The sequence below is a fragment of the Nelumbo lutea genome, chromosome 2 (genome assembly GCF_056320005.1).
Source record: "Nelumbo lutea isolate HS-2025 chromosome 2, American lotus-T2T, whole genome shotgun sequence".
NCBI lineage: Eukaryota > Viridiplantae > Streptophyta > Magnoliopsida > Proteales > Nelumbonaceae > Nelumbo > Nelumbo lutea.
This window is the reverse complement of record NC_142685.1, coordinates 54,018,409-54,040,025: the sequence shown is the minus strand read 5'-3', so window position 1 is coordinate 54,040,025 and position 21,617 is coordinate 54,018,409. Positions and strand designations below refer to the sequence as shown.

General features: G+C 42.2%; 1 protein-coding gene and 1 long non-coding RNA gene across 2 annotated transcripts in view; both read left to right on the top strand.

Annotated features, from left to right (window-relative positions):
• Positions 1-16,691, top strand: part of LOC148870764 (coronatine-insensitive protein 1-like) — a 30,816-nt gene extending 14,125 nt beyond the window's left edge. Inside the window, exons 2-3 of the mRNA XM_088971037.1 lie at positions 14,640-15,111; positions 15,218-16,691. Coding sequence (XP_088827163.1) covers positions 14,640-15,111; positions 15,218-16,030 — 1,285 coding nt within the window. The 3' untranslated portion in view covers positions 16,031-16,691. The remainder of the gene's footprint in view (positions 1-14,639; positions 15,112-15,217) is intronic.
• Positions 2,341-5,192, top strand: LOC148870765 (uncharacterized). The gene is made up of 2 exons (XR_016107469.1): positions 2,341-4,558; positions 4,885-5,192. It is a non-coding gene; the product is annotated as an uncharacterized LOC148870765 (long non-coding RNA).
• Positions 16,692-21,617: the final 4,926 nt, after the last annotated feature.

The following is a 21,617-nucleotide window of genomic DNA, read 5'->3' as shown; positions in this document are numbered from 1 at the left end:
CAGGCAAATGGTCAGACAAAAGTAATGAGCAGAGCTATCCTGTGCGGATTGAAAGCACGTCTAGATCGAGCTAAGGGATTGTGGGCCGAAGAGCTACCAAGTGTCTTATGGGCTCACCGAACTACAGAAAAAACCGCCACGGGAGAAACCCCCTTCAACCTCACCTACGGCACTGAAGCAGTGATCCTGGCGGAAATCGAAGTACCAACATTGCGACTAGAAACATACGACGGTCGAACAAACGGAGAGGAGTTACGTACCAACCTTGACCTACTGGACGAGGTAAGGGACCTCGCGCACATCCGAACAGCGGCCTACCAGCAGCAGGTAGCTCGCTACTACAATGCCAGAGTAAAGCAACGAAGCTTCCGAGTCGGCGACCTGGTCCTTCGTAAGATTATGGTGCCCGAACCCGGCGTGGGCAAACTTGGACCAAACTGGGAAGGGCCCTACAAAGTAAAGAGAGCGCTCCGGGGGGCATACGAGCTCGAAACCTTAGAAGGCAAACAAGTACCTCAAGCGTGGAACATCGTGAATTTAAGGCGATACTACCTATAAACCGCCAAGCGAAGTGGACGAAATCGCTATAAGGTCCTATGGGCCACGATGCAGAGCCAAGAGGAACCTTGGCGTAAACAAGCAAAGAAAAGTCGGGCATATTATCAGCTCGACAAAAAATCAGTTCGCTGCAAAAGCCTTAGCGGCAAAGCAGGTCGCGAAAGTATAATAACTCGGACAAGAAACAGTGGCATATTATCAGTTCGACAAAGAATCAGTTAGGGAAAAGGAACACTTGGGCAAAAAGATTATCTATTCCGTTGCAAGAAACAAGAGTACATTGGCCATCAGAAGGCACTTCAAAAAAAAAAAAAATCTTTACATGCCCGGAGCTACTTCTTTGCCATCAGAAGGCACTTCAACAACACCCGAAGGCCCTGCCTCCTTCAGAATCCGGCTCGCCATCGCCAGCATTGGCCATCTCCTGAGTTATACGCGAAGTGGATATGGCACTAACATCGAGGTCGGGGTACGTGTTCCGGATCATCCACCGGCTCAACTTGAACCCCCTTATGTAAGAATCCACCATCAGATCGTCAAAACACGGAGAGGCAATACAGTCTTCAATAGCCTTCTTCTTGGCGTCTTCAATGCCTTGGGAAAATATCTGCATTTTCTCCCTGATGTCCTCCTGAAGATATTCGTCTTGAAGTTGCAAGTCCAACTTCAAATCCGCCATATGTTTGACGACTACCCCCATGGCCTCGGCATCACGCTGAGACATCGCCTGCCTGGCCATGGCGACGCGAGCAGCTTCTTCGGCAGCATAAGCGGCCGCCTCAGCGGCTCGGGTATTCGCCTTGGTGGCACGGAAAGCCTCTTCAGCAGCATGGGCGGCAGCCTCAGCAGGTCGCGCCAGTCGCAAGCTCCTCTCCACTTGGGCTGCTAAGGTGTGAATTGAATAATTCACCTACCAAAAGAAACAAGTGAGCAACAACAGCAAAAGCGATAGAAAATGAAGGCAGACGGAATCTGACTGGAACAGGCGCCCCCCACGAGTTCTCTCCGCATCCATCACAACTGTAGAAACGAGTTCGACATCAGAAAAAATGAAGGAAAAAAGCAAGCAAGAAATCGCAGAACTAGAAACCTACCCGAACTCAGGCCGGCCGCAATAAGCTTGGCCTCCGTCAAGTACTCATGACACTTTAAACCTTGTCGTGCCCATTGCCGGGTGCCCTTCACCGTCTCTTTGTCGAGAGTGACACCAGAATCAAGAGCGGCCTCACCCCACCCGGTCTGAAAGGGCCATCCTTGCGCACTTCGCTCTCCCAGGTAGTCCCGCTTCCATGCCGGGACCTTATTAGGAAGATCGTGCAGAAGCTTAAAGCCCGGGCGAGGAGAAAGGTAATGCGCCCGCCTTCCCCTAGGAAGAGAACCCACTTGTCTCTTAAGCATCAAGATGGAGGAGAATATCTCCAAGTCTAAAGGGAAATTCTACTCGCAGAAAAGGGAGACTGTCCCCACTAGGTTCCGAGTAGAGTTCGGGTGAAGCTGGCCAATGGTAACGCCAAAGTGGTTTATGACTTCGACTAAAAGAGGGTGGAAAGGCACTCGCAGCCCCGTGGCGAGTTTCTCTTGAAAAATCACGATCTCGTCAGGACCGTGTTCCCAAGGAAAACTACTCGAGGGAATGAAATATGTATACCCCCCAGGCAGATTGTAAGACATGAGTATAGATTGGAGCCCCTCGGGCGTCATGGTCGAGGGACCAAACCTGTCTAGCATCCAACCTCGGCGAGAGGTAGACGCCAAACTGCCCGAAGTGGCTCGGCCTACGGGTTCATAGTCATCCTCAAGTTCCACCTCGGTTTCATTAAGGCAGTCGGGGGATACGACTCGGTTTGTAGAACCTACATCAGTCCTGCTTGAAGAGTCGCCTGAGCTATCAAAGCTAGACATCGAGGAAAATAGGTGGATTCAGGAAGGTACTCACCGGAAGAAAGTTTTGAAGGCTCCGGAGACGGGAACAAGCCAAAAAAACCTTGGAGACTAAGTAACCAGCCTAGACGCGAGCTGAAAAAACTTGGACGCGAGCTGAAAAGTTGGATGCGAGCTCAATGGGCAAACCGCAGAAGTGACAAATCGACTGGGGTCCCTCGCTATTTATAGCTACAGTAACCAAGAACCGACCGTGTAGATCAAAGACGATCCGACGGCCCACATTCGCGCTGACCGCACGTCCCCTGAGGTCGAGATGTGATTAGCACACGTCCTTCCGAAAAGAGTGAAACGTCAGCGCACGTCTTTTGAAACCAACGTCGCGCCGGCACACGTCTTTCTGAAACTGACCGCGCCGCACGTCTCCCTGCAACTGACAAAAACCGCCAGTGCACATCCCTTCAGAACGGCAGTGGCGCACTTTCTTCAAATTTAAATGACCCGCTATCACGTCCCAGCAGCACGAATTTTTGAAATTTAAACGCGCGTTGTCACGACCGTCAACATTTATGAACAGTAGGCACGTTTCCCGCCTTCTCGGAACCGAAGAACCCTAGCAAAAGCAACTCGCACAGTCAAGATTCGAAGAACGGGACAAATCCACCTACCACCTCGCAAAACACCCCGCACCAGGGCAAGACCCTTGGCGCGAGGAGTGGGGGGCCATTGATGAAGGAAGATTTGGCCCGACCTCACAGTTATGCGACACGTGGAAAAAGCAACAGTTCGGCACAAAAGCAAGCCTAAGGCGCAAGCACCAAGGGGAGAAACCAGCGGTCCGAATTCCCTACTAGGGGCCCGAACTCACCTTTGCCCCAAACCAGAAAGTAATCCGAACTGGCCTGCCTTGTAACAGCTCGGGATACCCCTCGCCGAATTGGCCTGCCTTGTAACAGCTCGGGATACCCCTCGCCGAACTGGCCTGTCTTGTAACAGCTTGGGATGCACCTCGCCGCACTGGCCTGCCTTGTAACAGTTTGGGATGCTCCTCGTCGAACTGGCCTGCCTTGTAACAGCTCGGGATACCCCTCGCCGAACTGACCTGCCCTATACATACCTTCGAACTCAAGACTTCGCCTCGCTCACCACTCCACCACATCACCTTCAGGGCACCAAAACCAAACAAACCGTACTATGCCTTACACTAAGGAAGTCTTTACCCCAGGGCGCCGCACCTGACTGACTTGGGATCTAACGCTTGACGGCCGGACTCTAAACGGCCACCTGCCACCGCCTCTTGACACCGCCATCTCCAGTTAGAGAGACGGTTAGGCAGTGACGGTTCCGTCCCAACAGAAAGGATGACGATCGAATTGACAGATGCAAGGGTAGTCATACCCGACCTGACAAGGGCCTCGGAGCAAGTGCACGAAGTGATTATAAAAGCCCCCTGCCCCCAACAAACAAGGTATGTGAACTTTGCGCTATCTGGTCTACACTTCGCCTTTGAGAGATTACTGACTTGAGCTTCGGAGCTATTCCACCGGGTTCCCACCGGAGTTCTCCCATCTTTCCCGTTTCAGGCTCCCCGACGCTCCAGCCCAGTGGCGAGTTCGCTGACAGCTAAGACCGGCCGGATTGCGCTCCATCACAAAGCAAAACATCTTGTCCAAGGAAGATGTTTCATTGTCACAAGCATATACTTTGGTCAGCAGTGAAGAAAGTAGGAGGCAAGTGCAGGTTCAAGGAGTCAGTATCAATGATCATTTTGCAAATATGGGAATTAAACCCAAAGGGGTTACAGGAGCTCACAGTGGCACAGGAAGGAAGGAGGTGGTGTGTGAATATTGTAAGAAGCCGGAACACACAAAGGTCAAGTGCTGGAAATTGCATCCCAATCTTGTACCTATCAGATTCTAGAAGAAGAATGATAGTAGAAAGACAGGAAGTGCACGTGTAGCCACAAGCACAGATACAAAGGTTGAGTCTACCAGTGCACAGTTGGCAGCCATGAAAGCTGAATATGAGAAGTTTGGAAAGATGATAAGCCAGCTTGAAGGTGTAACTTCATCATCCAACCCTTCTGGAAGTCCAGCCATCACTGCATTTGTTCACTCAGGTATAAGGGCTTCTGCTAACCATGCATCCACCCCAGATAATCACAAAACCCCTTGGATCTTAGACTCAGGTGTTTCTGATCACATGACCAACCTTTTCACTTTGTTTGTTTCATATGATTTACTTCCTGGTTGTGACAAAATCACCTTAGCTGATGGTTCTCTTGCCCCTATTTCTGGCAAGGGAACTGTCAAGACTACAGACTCCTTACTCTCATCTTCCACTCTTCATGTACCTAAATTAAATACCAACTTATTATCTGTAAGTAGCCTGACCAAGTTTTTGAATTGTTGTGTAACATTTTTCCCTTCTCACTGTGTGTTTCAGGACCTGAAGTCTCATAAGGTGATTGGGAGTGGCCATGAAGCGAATGGAATATACTTGCTCGACACCCCTGGCCAATGCTTTGATCATCCCAAGAATGTTGCTTTTGGTTCTAATTTTCTAGAGTCTGTCTGTCAAATTATGTTGAGCCATTGTCGGTTGGGTCATTTACCTTTTTCTGCTTTAAGTCATTTGTTTCCAAAACTGTTTAAGGGAGTCAGTGTGTCCAGTCTCAATTGTGAGTTTTGTCAGTTGTCAAAGCATTGTAGAAAAAATTACCCTGTGAGCAATAAAAGATCATCTTTTTCTTTTCATATTGTGCACTCTGATGTATGGGGGCCTTACTACTTATCCTTTATGGGGGGTTACAGATATTTTATCCTGTTTATTGATGACTTTTCTATATTTACTTGGATATACTTAATGAAATCTCGGGATGAAGTGTCAAGACTTGTGAGGCAATTTCATGAGCTTGTTTTAACTCAATTTGATACCAAAATTAAGGTTTTCATATCTGACACTGCAAAAGAGTATTTTGAGAAGAGTTTATCCTTGTATCTCTTTGACATGGGGGTTATTCATTAAAGCTCCTGTGTTAGAACCCCTGAACAAAACGGAGTTGCTGAGAGAAAAAATAGACATATTGTTGAAGTTGCAAGGAGCCTTTTGTTTGCCTCACATGTTCCCACAAGATATTGGGGTGATGTACTTATTGCTACCTATCTCATAAGTCGTATGCCATTTAGGGTTTTAGGGTTTAAATCCCCCTTCTGTCTTTTTCATCCAGACAAGGATCTCTTCCCAATTCCTCTTCGTGTGTTTGGTTGTACTTGCTATGTTCACATTCCAAGTGTGCAGAGACATAAGTTTGAACCGAAAGCCCACAAATGCATATTCCTTGGTTACTTCCCCACACAAAAGGGTTATTGTTGTTTTGATCCAAAGACTGGCACCCGACATGTCTCTATGGATGTTACTTTTGATGAACTTTCTCCTTTTTTATGGTTCCTCTCAAGAAGGACATTGTCCATAGGGGGAGAGTCTGTCACAAGTTTTTGCTCTTCCTCTTCCTGTCCCAGTTGAGTCTCTTGACAAACCTGTATCCTCACCAAATGAATCAAAAGATGATCAATCACTTCATACCTCTTGTCTTAGTTCCCGTATTTCTTTACCTCCTCGTCCTACCCATAATCCCAAAGTGTATCAAAGGCAGAGATCCAGGAATGAACAAGTAGTTTCCCTTACAACAGATGAGGCTCATACATTCCCAATCACAGATGAGATAACAGGAACTACTTCAGCTCCTTTGGAATCATCCTTCCCAGGCCTTGATGTCCCCATTGCTGTTAAGGGAAGCGGAAGTGTACTGCACACTGCATTTCCAAACACCTTTCTTATGACCTGCTTTCTCCTTCATACTTTGCCTATCTCCCTTCTGTTGCTTCTAGCCCCATTCCTAGTTCTATCTCAGAAGCCCTTGGGATTCCAGAATGGAGAGATGCCATGGAGACTGAAATGGATGCTCTACATGCAAATGGTACTTGGGAGGTGGTGGATTTGCATGAAGGGAATGATTCAGTTGGGTGCAAGTGGGTTTTTACCATTAAATACAAGGCTGATGGAACTATTGAGAGGTACAAGGCCAGACTTGTTGCAAAAGGCTACACAGACATATGGGATTGACTACCTGGAGACTTTTGCCCCTGTTGCCAAGATGACATCTGTGAGGGTTCTTTTATCTCTAGCAGTTCACTTTGATTGGCCTCTCTATCAGTTAGATGTAAAGAATGCATTTCTGAATGGTGACTTACATGAGGAGGTCTACATGTGTTTTCCCTTAGGGATGTATGGGAAAGATATGCAAGGAAAGGTATGTAAATTGAAGAAATCACTTTATGGTCTCAAACAATCTCCTAGAGCCTGGTTTGAGAGATTTAGAGCTGCACTTATTAAATTCTGCTATGTTCAGACACAGTCATATCATACTCTGTTTGTGAATAAAAGTGGATCTCTAGCAGTGTATCTCATTGTGTATGTTGATGACATTATAGTGATTGGTGATGATGCCTCAGGCATTCTGGCCCTTAAGTCTTTTCTCCGTATAGAATTTGAGATTAAGGATCTGGGGGAGTTGAGATACTTCCTTGGCATAGAAGTTGCTAGATCCAAGGATGGGATTCTTATTTCCCAAAGGAAATATGTCATTGATTTGTTGTCTGAAACTGGAAAACTGGGTGCAAGACCAGCTGTAACTCCCATTGATATGAGTCACAAACTTTCAGCTTCGGATGGAACTTTGTTGGAAGACAAAGGGGTCTTTCAGAGACTTCTTGGGAAGCTTCTATACCTGTGCATGACTAGGCCAGATATTGCGTATGCTGTCAGTTGCATTAGCCAGTTCATGCATGCTCCTAGAGATACTCATATGGCAGCAGCAGAACGGATTTTGTGCTATTTGAAAGGCTCTCCAGGAAAAGGAATTCTATTTACCAAGCATGGTCATCTGAAACTTGAAGCCTATACTGATGTTGATTGGGCTGAAAATATTGATGATAGAAGATCTACTTCAGGGTATTGCAGTCTGGTGGTTGGTAATATTGTCTCTTGGAGGAGCAAGAAACAGTCTGTTGTGGCCCGGTCCTCGCAGAAGCAGAGTATAGAGCCATGGCACATGGAGTCTCGGAATTATTGTGGCTAAGGTCCTTAATGGAAGAACTTGGGATTGATCATGACAAACCCATGATGTTGTATTATGATAATCAGGCTGCCATCAACATTGCTCACAACCTGGTACAACATGATCGAACCAAACATATTGAAGTTGATCAACACTTTATTCGAGAATTGGCAGATTTTCTCACCAAGGGCATTTCCAAGGCAAGGCTTCATCATGACACTGGCAAGCTGGGCATGATTAACATCTATGCTCGGCTTAAGGGGGAGTGTAGAGGAGATGGGCCGAATGCCCCATAGATTGTCATTTCATGTTATTTTATGTTTCTCTTTGTTATGGGCCTTATTTTGGGCCCATACTCTGTAATGCTCTGTTTTTTGTATTTTTCTGCCCACTCAAGGGCCTCTCTGTAATTTATCAAAGATTAATACCTTAATAAAATATTTAGAGTGTTAGAGTGAGGTAATGTTCGAACCTCTCACTCTCTAACACTCATTGAAGCAGCTCTCTCTCTTCTCTTCCTCTCTTGTTTGCTATTTTGCTGTTTTGCATTTAATCTCAAATAGTTCCATACATCGAGTGAACTGTTTTTCAACTTCAACTTTGGCAAACTTTCCAGTATATTTCTTGTCGGTGTTCAAAATCCTAGAAGGAGTTTGTAGGGAGTTGGAAAAATTAATGAGGGACTTTTTATGGGAACCTGGGGAGGAGAGAAAGGACCATAGAGTTAGGTGGGATCTAGTTACAAGACCTAAAAGTGAAGGGGGACTGGGGCCGGGAAATCTGCGGAAGAAGAATGAAGCTCTTTTAGGGAAATGGTTATGGAGATGGTCCAAAGAAAAAGAAAATTTGTGGCTAAAATAGTCCTAAGTATTCATGGGCAAGAGGCAGAGGGCTGGGATCCAGGGCTATCATCTAGGGCTTCAAAAGCCTCCCCTTGGAAGTCAATTCATACTGTCCTGAAGTCTTTTCTTCCATTTATCAGGTACGATCTTGGTTCTGGTTTGTTTGTACTTTTTTGGGAACACACTTGGGTGGGGGATTTTCCCTTGAAAGATCAATTTCTCTCTTTGTTTGCTCTGTCTAGGTTTAAAAATGAACCAATAGCAATATTTTGCTAACTTGTCTAATTCCGCTACTGGTTGGAACTTGGGTCTCAGAAGGGCTCTCAGAGATTCTGAGTTGGAACCCATTTTGAATCTGCTTAAAATCTTGGATGAGGTAGTCCTCGAACCTTCCATTGTAGACACCAGGGTGTGGTCTCTTGTTCCCTTGGGTATCTTCTCCTGCTCCTTCAAAGCATTGACACAGTCTAGTCCGGTACCTGGGCCTCATTTTCTAGTTCGAGAAGTTTGGGATAGCCCCATCCCTCCTAGGGTAGGTGCTTTTTGCTGGAAAGCAATCCTAGAAAAGTGTAACACTTGTGACCTACTTCAAAAGAAAAGGCCTAATTGGTGTTTATTCCCACACTGGTGCATCTTATGCAAGAAGAATGGTGAAAGCTGCTATCACTTACTTGTCTCTTGCCCTTTTGTTTCAGATATTTGGTGTTGGTTCTTTTCTTTATTTGGTTGCAGGTGGCCCTCCCCTTCAAGTGTGCAAAGCTTCCAGTGAGGGGTCTAAAGAAGAGAGGTAAAATTTTGTGGAGATGCGCTAGAGCTGCTGTTTGTTGGACGGTCTGGGAAGAAAGAAATCAAAGATTATTTCATGAAAAAGAGAAAAGCAAGGAAGCCCTTATAGAACTTGTATATGTCAGGGTGGATCATTGGGTCAAGTCTTTGAAGCTTTTTGAAGCTTATTCAGTAGGAGACATCATTAGAAACTGGGAAGAAGTGGCTCGGTCAGCTCTTATGTCTAGTGATATCAGACCTGTTTGGACTCCACCAGACTTGGGTTTCATCAAATTGAACTTTGATGGTAGTAGTGAAGGAAATCCAAGCCCTTTAGGCATAGGTAGTATTTTTAGGAACGAAGAAAGGCAAATTATTGCTATGTTCTCAGGACCTATAGGCTGGGGGGATTCTCTGAGAGCTAAAATCCTAACAGTTGTAGAAGGAGTCAAAAGGGCTAAGCAGTTGAATATTAGCAAGTTGCTGGTGGAAGGTGACTCCCAACTGATTGTTAGATGGTTGCAGATGGAAGAGGCCAACATGTGATGAAAGAAAGAGAATCAAGCAACTAACTCAGAAGATGACCATAAGGTTTCAATGGGCTAAGAGGAGTACCAACTCCATGGCTGATTCCTTGGCTAAACAAGGGGTGGGAAGATATAATTTGTTTTGGGCTATTCTGTAATATGTTTTCTCGGGTTTGAAAGGGAGGGTTAAGACATTTTACCCCTCCTTTCTGGTTTATCTTACTAATCTCTTTTAATAAAAGTGTTGTTATTGATAAAAAAAATGAGGTGCCTTAATAGCTATGGAGGTAGTTGGAGATGTAGCATTTGGGGGTCATGGCTTCAGAGATCATGGATGGTTTTCTAATGCCTAGGCATGTTAGGTTTCTAGACTGCTCTTAATGCTTTTCTAATTCTCTGGCATTTTGTTTTTTTGTTTTTTTTTATCAATAATTCTCTGGCATTTTGTTATGGCTACTTCCCTAAAAAACCATTTTTTAAAAGGAAGAACTTAAGGAGTTTTTTGCTGCTATCGGAGCTGACTGATAACTGATCAAACCTAAGCAAAAGCCTATAGGAGACTGCATTTTATTTATAAATGTGTGAAGAGGCCTTCCATTTTGAGTGGTTTGGTATCCTTTTCATTGTTAGGACATTTTGGATCCCCTGCCAGACTACTACATGTTATGAAGGGGATCCAGAATGCCCCAACTTTTTATTTACTATTAATTCAGCATTTAATGGTGTAGTATCCTCATTGTCTATAAGTATGCTAATACATAATCAGTGTTTCCCCACCATTGAACAATATAAAGCTAAACCTCGACGGCTTTTTCATGGGCAATCCAGTTAAGTCAAAGTTTGAGGAATGACAAAGGTATCAAAATATAGTGGTAGAAACTAGAAAGGGATTCCAGTTATTGGAATATAGTGGTGGGGGGGATTTAGTGGTAATTATCAGATGGCTCCAACATAATTATCATAGATCATGGTAGCATATGAACACACTTAGAAGTGACAAAACTAGAAAGGGAGCTCAGGGTTTCAATTACTTGGATTCATAGTTCAGCTAATTGTTACCCTTCTAGGGTTTTATGCAAGTACTAAAGAAGAAGAAGAAGAGCTTAGGGTGTATCGAACGAGAATGTTTTATTGAATAGGGCAAAAGGTATGCATAATTACATAAATGCCCCTTGTTATGTGGGTAGATTACAAGATAGCCTATATACATTCTATTGAAATACATAGAGACCCATTAATACAATACAAGAATAAAATACAACTAGGGGTGGATTCGAGTCAAAAGCTCGTAGGTTTGAGCTCGGCTGTGAGACAAACATTTTACAATATTTTTATATTTCTTGTTTTTTATATCTATAATATATATGTATGTATGTATGTATACATATATACATGTATGCATGTAAAAGTTCGATTAGGCTTATGAGCCTCACGGCCGAGCTTTATTTGGCTTAAGCTCGGCTCGATTAGCAAACAAGCCTATATATTGGGCTTGAGCTCAGCTTGAAGCTTGGTTTAGACCAAGCTGAATCGAGCTTTTCACGAGCCAAGCTCGAATAGCTCGTGACCACCCCTAAATACAACCCTATTTGCACTCCCCCTCAAAATGATGTGGGGACAACGTCAGCTTGCCCACAGGGGACTTATGGTTCACACGCCATTAGCTTTAGTGAAGATCTCAACAAGTTGAAGCTCAAATGAAATGTGTGGAGGGGTGATTACTGTTGTTACAAATTGATCACGAATAAAATGACAATCAACCTGAATATGATTGGTGTGCTCATGAGAAATTGGGATGGAATCAATGAGAGGAAAGTGAAGTTCCTGAAGAAGGTTTTTAAACCAAATGATTTCACTACAAGCTGTAGACATGGCCCTATATTCAACTTCATTAGAGGATTTGGACACATTAGTTTGCTTCTTACACTTTGATGAGATGAGGGAATCATCAAGGAAAACACACCACCCTGTTGTAGACTGATGTGTATTTGGACATTCTGCCCAATCAACATTAGAGTATGCATGGAAATGGATCGAATATGAAGAAAAAAACAATGTATGTTTCGGCAGCTCCCGGCTGCCGAAACAATCCGAAACTCGGATGGCTAGCTAAACAATCCCTACCTGGAATGTGGCTCGGATGCTTAGTTGAACAATCCCTAGCTAGAATGTGGCTCGGATGCCTAGCTAAACAGTCCCTACCTGGAATGTGGCTCGGATGCCTAGCTGAATTGTCCCTACCTGGAGGTGGCTCTGATGCCTAGCTGAATTGTCCCTAGATGAAGGTGGCTCTGACGCCTAGCTGAACTGTCCCTAGCTAAAGGTGGCTCTGATGCCTAGTTGAACTGTCCCTAGCTGAAGGTGGCGAGCTGCATAGTTTACTGGTGCGACCTGCAAGGAAACAGTGTCAGAGTGCCTGGATTGCTTTACCCGGGGAAGGCACTCCGATGCTTAAGTCAGTGAATCAGAGATTTTTAAGATAGCTAAATATGAGAGAGCTGGAGAGCTGCGAGAACTAAATTGCACATATCCCTTATGAGGTTGGAGGTAAGGCCTTTATATAGGCATTGTTTGGTGTGGGCATCGCGCACCACATCCAGATCCCCGGGAAGACGTGCCTAATTGGTCTGAAGTCCTCGGAGGTAGTCGTGCATGTAGGCCAATTTTTGTGCCTTACTCGGTTTCCTTCGAAACATTTGGTGTGAGAGTCGACTTCAGAGAGACCCGGGAGTGACGAGATGCATGCAGAGTTGGTTGGCGAGCACGTCTCGTAGGTTGCCACCTGGACCTCAATCAGGTCGACAAGCCCTTTGAGGGAGGTCACTCACGTTGAGGTCACTTCGATCAGTACTGACGAGGTACCACAGGTCAGCCCTGGGCGAGGTGCTACTAGCCATGCACGTCAGGGTACCTGAGTTGTAGACGAGGTCGTCAGGTCGGTGGTAGAGGCAGGTCACCAGGTCGGTGGCAAAGGCAGGTTGCTAGGTCGGCAGTAGAGGTAGGTCGCCAGGTTGGCGGCAGAGGCAGGGATGTCGTTAGCTGGGACTCCATCATTTTTAGGGCAAGTCATCGCCTGGTGATGCTAGGATGTCATCCAGTTGTTCTGAGATGCCATGTTGTCACGGGGATAATTGTTGGGGCCCCGTGTGGCACTCGAAAGGGGCGAGTAAGCCTACGCAACAAAGCAAACACACAGAAAAAGGCAACAAGATGGAACGCGAATTAGCAAAAGGCTATTTGTATTGCAATAATCCGTGGCAAGCACAAGCACACAATACAGTGTCGAGGGGATCTCGTGCTTAACCGTTACACGCTTATGAACTCACTCGACTACCTACCTCCCCTCAAAGAGTACGTTAAGCTTTTGGGGGAGTGAATAAGAAACATCAAAAATGTGAAAAAGAATACTACAGTATTACAATAGTGCCATTGGCAATCCCCCATACAAAAGTACATGCATAGCCCACCCATGGCACACATTTGGACGCTGGAGTGGCGGCTGTAGGCATGGTGATTGGCACTTGAAGGCGCGGCGAAGAGAACACTTGTTACAATGTGTCATGATGTCAATGGAGGGCCAAATCTGTCCTCATCAATACAATTACTTGTAAAAATCTTTTGAGCATTGAGTTCTAAAAACCACATGATTTATGATTGTATTCTTTCACTGAGCATCCAAAGAATTCTGCACGTCTCGATCGGTTCCCTATCCATATTTATTCTAAGACAACTCTTCCCAAGGTTGGCTTTCAGATGTGAAATACATTCCAAAGAGTCCAGTCAGGAAAAAAATGCATTCCAAAGAGTTGAACACTATTTGGAGATCCTTCATCTCTATCCTCCCAAAAAAGGATGATATCATCCGTAAATTTTAAATGGGTGACTGTTATTGCTTGTTACAATATGGGAAAAAAAATGCTTGTAGGTACCTCAGGTCCTTTGCAATGCTGTACATGTAAGGGTGTTAATGGACCAGTTTTGGATTGGACCCCGTCCAGTCTAAAATCAATTTGGATGGATTGGACGGACCAACAAGGCATATTGGATTGGATCAATCCGGTCCAAAATATTTATTAGATTAGATTGGACCTGGTCTGTCCGTAACAAATTTATATTGGATTGGGTTGGATTAAGTCAATATCTGGTCCATTGATACAAGATAAGAACATGTGTCAATGGACCAGGTTTGGGTAGAAACCAATCTAAATCAAAATGAATTTGAACAGATTAGACGGTCCATACATTGAACTGGACTGGTTCAAATTGGTCCAATACATTCATTGGATTGGATTGGACCTGGTCCATTTATAATGGACTCACATTGGACTGGATTGGATTGGACCAAATCCAGTCCAATTGACACCCTTATGTACATGGCATGGCTGTGAGAAGATGTGTCAAAGGACAATGGTTTTCACGGCCCCTATTTATCAAAAAAAAAAAGGTTTTCATGGCCCCCACTCTCCATGGTGGGTTGCAAAGGTGAACTACATGCTATTATTGCTTTAATAAAATACATCCATGAATTCTTTTGAGCAAAATTTAGATTATGATTTCTATGGTTTATTTTCTAACGTGTTTTAGCATAAGTAGAAAAAATGCATGATCCTGGTTATGTGATCATATGTTGCATCAGTAAAATAACACTGGTTTGGTAGTATGCATGATCTGATGTAGACTCCTTTAGGGGGATTTGGGATCCTTAATTGGTGCATTAGGAATTAGTTCACATATATCAATTTGCATATGGTGCCTAGTTAAAAGCAAAAGAGATGGCATGGATAACATGCTAGAAACTGAATTTATGCTAAAATTTTAAGTGTATGAGTAGCTTAGGACAAGGCTGCTTTCGTTTATGTAATTTTGCAAAAGATTAAATTTTTCTTGGACATGAATTTCTACATTTTATATTTTTGCCTTTGTCTTTATCTATTTATGCTTCCGCAGATGCCTAAGAATCTTGTTTTTAGAAGAGAGTTCAATAGTTGAGAAAGATGGCGAATGGCTTCATGACCTTGCTCTAAACAACACAGTTCTTGAGGTGTTGAACTTCTATATGACTGAGCTCATGAAAATTAATGCCCAAGACCTTGAACTGATAGCCAAAACCTGCCGGTCATTGGTTTCTATTAAAATTAATGATTGCGAGATATTGGACTTAGTTGGTTTCTTCCGTGCTGCAACCACATTAGAGGAATTTGGCGGTGGTTCTTTCAATAAGCAACCTGATAGGTACTCAGTTGTTACATTGCCCCCAAGGTTACGTAGTGTGGGCCTTAGCTACATGGGGAAGAATGAGATGCCTATAGTATTTCCATTTGCTTCTCTACTCAAGAAGCTGGATCTCTTGTATGTATTGCTAGATACTGAGGATCATTGTCAACTGATTCAACGATGCCCCAATTTAGAAATTCTGGAGGTATAAGTTCAGAACTATTTTCCTTCATTGCTTATGTCATTGTGGTTTTCCTTGATTTGAGTATTGAGTTTTTGAAGCTTAGCTTTGTTTTTTGTATTATGAACAGGCAAGGAATGTTATTGGAGATAGAGGACTTGAAGTTCTTGCTCAGAGTTGTAAGAAATTAAAAAGGCTTAGAATTGAACGGGGTGCAGATGACCAAGAAATGGAGGATGAACAAGGCCTAGTTTCACAGAGAGGATTATCTGCTTTAGCACAGGGCTGCATTGAGCTGGAATACTTGGCTGTCTACGTATCTGATATAACCAATGCTGCATTGGAAGCTATTGGCACTTATAGCAAAAACCTCTGTGATTTCCGGTTAGTCTTGCTTGACCGAGAAGAAAGGATAACAGACTTGCCACTTGACAATGGGGTCCAAGTGCTGCTGAGGGGTTGTGAGAAGCTTAGGAGGTTTGCTCTTTATTTGCGACCCGGAGGCTTGACTAATGTGGGTCTTGGTTATATAGGGCAGTACAGTCCAAACGTGAGGTGGATGCTTCTGGGATGCGTTGGAGAATCAGATGATGGGCTTCTAGCATTCTCTACAGGGTGCCCTAGCCTGCAGAAGCTAGAAGTAAGGGACTGCTGCTTCAGTGAACGTGGACTAGCTCTTGCTGCATTACGATTAGTTTCTTTGAGATACTTATGGGTGCAAGGGTATGGAGCATCTGCAACAGGTAATGATCTCTTAGCCATGGCTCGTCCTTTCAGGAACATTGAATTGATTCCTGCAAGAAGGATTGTTATTAATGATGGCCAAAGAGAGGAGATAATCGACCATCCAGCTCAAATACTTGCTTACTACTCCCTTGCTGGGCCGAGAACAGATTATTCTGATAGTGTGATTCCATTGGCCCCTTCCTTGATAAACTCATAGAACTTTGTATATCCTTCCCTTGTTTTTTTTTCCATCTCATGTACCAATGATATGCTCAGGCCCCATCAACAGGTCTCTCTTCTTGTATCATTTACTAGCCCCCCATGGGGATCTCCGTTGTGTATGAAGCTTGTGTTCTACTTGTAATTTGAAATCACATTGTTCAGGTGAAGAGTCCCAAGATGCTTCCCTTAGCCATCTTCTGGTCCAGTTTCCTGATACTGGTTTTGATTGAGTTGAATTTTTTCGTTCTTTGAATATATTAGCCAGATCTGGTTTTATTGCATGCCCCCATCATTTATCATGGCCAAGGAGCAAGACTCGCTGTTCTTTGAATCTCAGATGTTTGATGTTGGGTAGTGAAAGAAAGCCATGGAGTTAGCTTGATCAGGCAAAATGGGCAGTATCTCCAAGGTGGTACCTCCTGAGCCTATAAACTGAGCCACGTTCTTCAAATCTGATCGAGGGTTTGTTCAATAAGCGGATTGGATCTGAGAATTCATCATGGCATCTATAAGATGATGGCTGACCAATGTCTCTAGTTATTTTCTTGTTTTCATCTCTATGCTTTGGTGTATCTGGTGACGTCAACTTCTTGAATGAACAAAATGTTACTCTTTTTTTTCCAGTAATAAAATGCCACTCTTTACCTGCAGCAAAATGTGACGAACCCTTGATTTGAGTGGGTGTTGTGGTTTTGCTAATTTTAGAAATATTCTGTTTGTATGTGCACAGGCACAAGCGGAGTGTGAATGGGTTCTAAGCCCTACCAACGAGCATCCCAATATGCTATTGCAGCCGCACATTGGGAACATCTCCATTGCCTTTCATGGTGAGATGCTCCTAGTGTACGGCTGCAATGCCTTGTTGGGACACTTGGGCTTCGTTCCTTTTTCGGTATCTCACGGGGTGGGGTGGGGGGGGGGGGGGGGGGGTTGTGGAGTTTTAGATAATTGACCAACTTTCTCACATTCTTACGCCATTATAAGTTGCTTATCTGTCTATCAAAAACGTTAATCCCCTTTTGTAAATATGTAGAAGAACAATGACAACTTTTAAACACTTGATTGGGTAAACTCAATTGCCAGGTAAGTGAAAGCCAATGGGGCCTTTGTAATAACGCTTTGTTGGACGTGGACCTGATTCAGACTCATGCTATAACATTCATACCTGGTTGATCAATTGCCAGGTAAGTGAAAGCCAATGGGGCTTTCAGTTTGCATAGGTGTATGGATGGGCACATGGTAAGCAAGAAAAACGTACAGAGATGAAAAAAGATCATTAATGAATGAGGTGGACGGATTATGGAGCTACCACAAGTGGATTAAAGTTTCTATCAAGGTTTTTAAAACCAACCCGGACAATAAACCGGTTAGGGATCTCAGTCTGTTCTGACAAAATTTAAAAAATTAAAAAATGGTTAAAACCGTTTAATGGTTTGAATGGTTCAACTGCCTGGGTCAATGATTTATTGATCAAACCAATACTTTTTTGGTAAAAATCTGGTTTTGATGAAAAACAGAACCGATCACTGACAAATTTCTGGTTTTTCCGATTTAACTGTATTGATCTCATTAACGCTTGGAGGAAATTATTCAAAACGAATCCGCTAGCTGTTATTACATAGTCCATTTCTAAAAAATAATTGGCAAATGGAACATATAAATTGAACAAAGCTGGAATTTGTTTATTAATTAAACCAATCTATTCTAAGACAATAGGTGATCAAATACATCATCTTTTCTTGTTTCCATGAGGTACCTGAATATTTAAGATCATAAAGAGTGCCTCTTATCAGGGATTTGTTTATTAGAAGTTGCAGCTTTGATTACGGTAGGTGCGAGTTGGTTTTTTCAGTGGACGAGGAGCACTGGTTACTGAGAACAAAACAGCAGTATTTACTTTAATGTGTGTATCCATGCAGTATTGGTCCTTCGATACAACCTTTTTTTTTTCTTATACGTGACATGCATTTATACAAATGTGCCAAGTATCTTTGTGTACCTCGATCGCAGAAGGCAATAGAAAGGTGATTTCTAAGATTTGTGTTGTAAACTTGTGATATGCATGGTTTTGAAAATTGAACCGGTTTATCCAGAAAGCAGTCAGGTAATTGGTTCCGTTTCACACTAAAATCAGCTTTTGATTAAAAATTGTTGATTTGGTCTATAATTTGCTAATTTGGGCGGTTGAATTATTGACCTGTTAAATGTTAATCCATATAATGGTTTGACCATTTTTTATTTTATTAATTTTTATTTTTTAAGTAAAGAATGGGCTATCCATTTGAATCAGATGGTCGGGAACCAATCCCCAGAACGGTTCCGTAGCTGGTCTGATTTTTAAAACCTTGATGGTTTGATTTGAAAAATGCTTGGATACGATGGAATGATGTGTATATGCTTTGGAAACATGTTTAAAAACATGGGATCTTCTGCGAATGCTAATGTCTGAACTAGGCTATGTAATTACCAATCACTAGTGAAGATGCATCTTGTGTGGGCTCTCTGTGTATGGAACACTAGTGCGTTCATTCATGGTTGGTAATATGCATGGATACACTCATTAAACCAATTCGACTGTTATTCAACCATCTACATGGTCATCAATGGAAGCTTCTTTTAGTGACTTCTTCAAAGCAGCTTAGTTGAAGCAACTCAAGCTTACGCCTTAGGAAATAGACTTGTAGAAATTTGTTCCACCAAATTTCTTAATGATGTATTATTAAAACTGGTTAGTACTTCTTTCGGGAAAATCTATGATACCAGAAGACATATTAAGCAATCAAAGCACCCCCTTGAATTTTAATGAATACCATCGGATTTGTCACTTCTTTTATGATACCGGAGGAGGGCTAACACCAGCTTAATTGGACCCCATGGAGTTGGAAGTTGTCTTTGACAGACAACGACCTCAATAGAAATCTTTGGATCCCATGGAGTTGGAAGTCTAATTGATCTTGCCATTCTCAGGATACAACAGAGTCTTGAGCGAGTCTGCAACTAGTAAAATTGAAGAATCTCCAAAGAAATATTCTGTTAGACAGTAGTAGATCGGACTGAGAAAGACAAGAATGATTTAAAAAACTTGTGTGTGCAATTGCTTGAGTCATGCTCCTTAAATAATTTCTGAAGTCATAGAGAAGGGGAATGTGCTACTTCAGAAAAGGCTAATTGAATAGTCACAATACTAAAAGGTAGTTAACAGTTAATGACTGTTAACTTTGAATAGTGTCTCTTGATTACACCTAATCGAATCGTGGCCGTTGAAACATCAACGGTCAGCCTCACACCAAAAGTCAAAACCACCATTCGTGAGCTATGCGGGGTGTGCACGAAGTGAGAGCAAAGTGTGTCTCTAAAGTGCTTCATTGCATCGCACACATGCACACACGTTGCACGGTAGCAAGTCTCTATACTCTCATCTTTATTTCTAAAGAATAATAAGCTACTATTTAAAAACTCAAAACAAGTCTTGTAATTTTCTAATGTGGGACAAGTTAAAAACTGATTTTAGTAAGACAACAAACTATTTTTCAAGGCATGTGTGTAGGTGTGTTTTTCATGTAATTGATCAATCAAACCTCATTGGATTTAATCTCTAATAAGATTAAAATCCAACAATCCCCCATTTTGATTGATCAATTATATAGGTCTGTCTCGATCCAAACTATTATGACAGTTATTCATACAAAATGTGTTTTATAACTTAAACCTTTTATTAATATAGATATTTCAGAGCCTTGTCAAAGATATTAGTAACAAGACCTTAAACCAATTACTCTCAAAATAGACCGAAGATTACATAAAAATGTCCAATATCTGTAAGAGATTCAAATTTTGCTAAACACTGTTATGGCCATGTGCTTCCACTTCTATGTTGTGAAATTCCACTGTGTTCTAATATTTGACATATTTCAGAATTTCATTAAAAGTTTAACTCAATTTTTATCGTTCTTACCAATTCTTGAATCAATTGCCTAATAAATTCATGTCTCAGACTTGTATGTCTAGACTAGAGAAAAGTGCACTTCTAAAGCGCTTCATTGCATGCACGTTGCACGATAGCAAGCCTCCATATTCTCTTATTTATTTCTAAAGAGTGTAAATAAGCTATTATTTAGAAACTCAAAACAAGTCTTGTAATTTTTCAATGTGGGACAGGTTAAAAGCTGGTTTTAATAAAAGAAAAAAACTATTTTTTAAGACATGTATACAAGTGTGTTTTTCATGTAATTGATCAATTAAACCCCACTGGATTTAATCTCTAAAATTGGTTTTAGTAAGAGAATATTTTTTAAGACATGTATATAATTGTATTTTTCATGTAATTGATCAATCAAATCCCATTAAATTTAATCTCTAATAAGATTAAAATCCAACTTGGCCAAGGATATAAGTGATCAATTGCGTTAAGTGGTAAATCAAGTGAGGTTTGAGTTAGTTTTAATCGGGTTCTGGTTGAGGCTGATCAGCACCCAACCTGACCCATTGATTTAGTGACATTGAAAAATATGAATATATGTTTTGACTAAGATACAGTTTCTCGCTTTCTGCACTCTAGATTTTGCTAAACTTTTGTAAACACAATAATGTTGTTCATAGATGGAGCAGGACAGATTTGGTTATCCTATTCCAACTAGTTGGATCGGGCAGCAATAGTTCTATTCATGAAGATTCACGAAGAGATGTTCATAAGACTGTGTTTGGTTGCAATGCAAATAAATTTGCAGTGAATAACTATGATAGTGCAAATGATTTGAGTATAAATTTTAACTTATTTTTATTTTAAATTTTAACTTATGTTGTTTGATTGTAGTACAAATGAAATAAATTAAGACATGAAGTAGAATAAAGTAAAACCCAAAATAAAAAGTAAAATTTTCTTTTGCACTCCCATGAATATATATTAGTACAAATAAAATTGCACTGCAATCAAACACAGCGTAATATGCAATTAGATTCTCATGCTTCGGGAGTGTGTGTAGAGTTTTTATTTACTGGAATCCCATCACATCGCTGAGATGGTAACTTGGAGACGTCGAAATAGGAGTGGAATGAAACCAGCAGAACTGTAGCAATTGGGCCTCACCTGCATGCTGCTCTACCCCATCTTTGATTCTCATGTCATGTAATATAATGTATTTAATACCAAATAATCAGTAAAAGGCTTGTTGTTGATGTTGTTGAGTTTGATTAAGGTTGATTCTACTGATCTTGTATTCTTTTATGTCGGAAAGAATTCTCTTTTCTCTCCCCAATCTAACCGACAAAAGTTGGGTTGAGCTGGGGCCAAAATTAGGATTTTAAACAAACCTCCCTTTGGGTTGGGTCAGGGTTAAAATTAACCCTAATTAATTAAAAACATTAAAAAAAGAAGATTTTTTTTTTCGGTATAATTAATTAAGAATTTCTTTAGTTAGGGTTGATGATAGGGCTGCAACTGCAAGGTGTCAACCCTGATTTAGGTAAGGACAGTTCCGGCATAGTATTGGCTACTTCTTTTGGGAATTGGGACCTGTTCAAAAACAATTTTCGGACACATGTGATTGTTGAATCACACTCTTACCCCAAGTTTGAGAGTGATT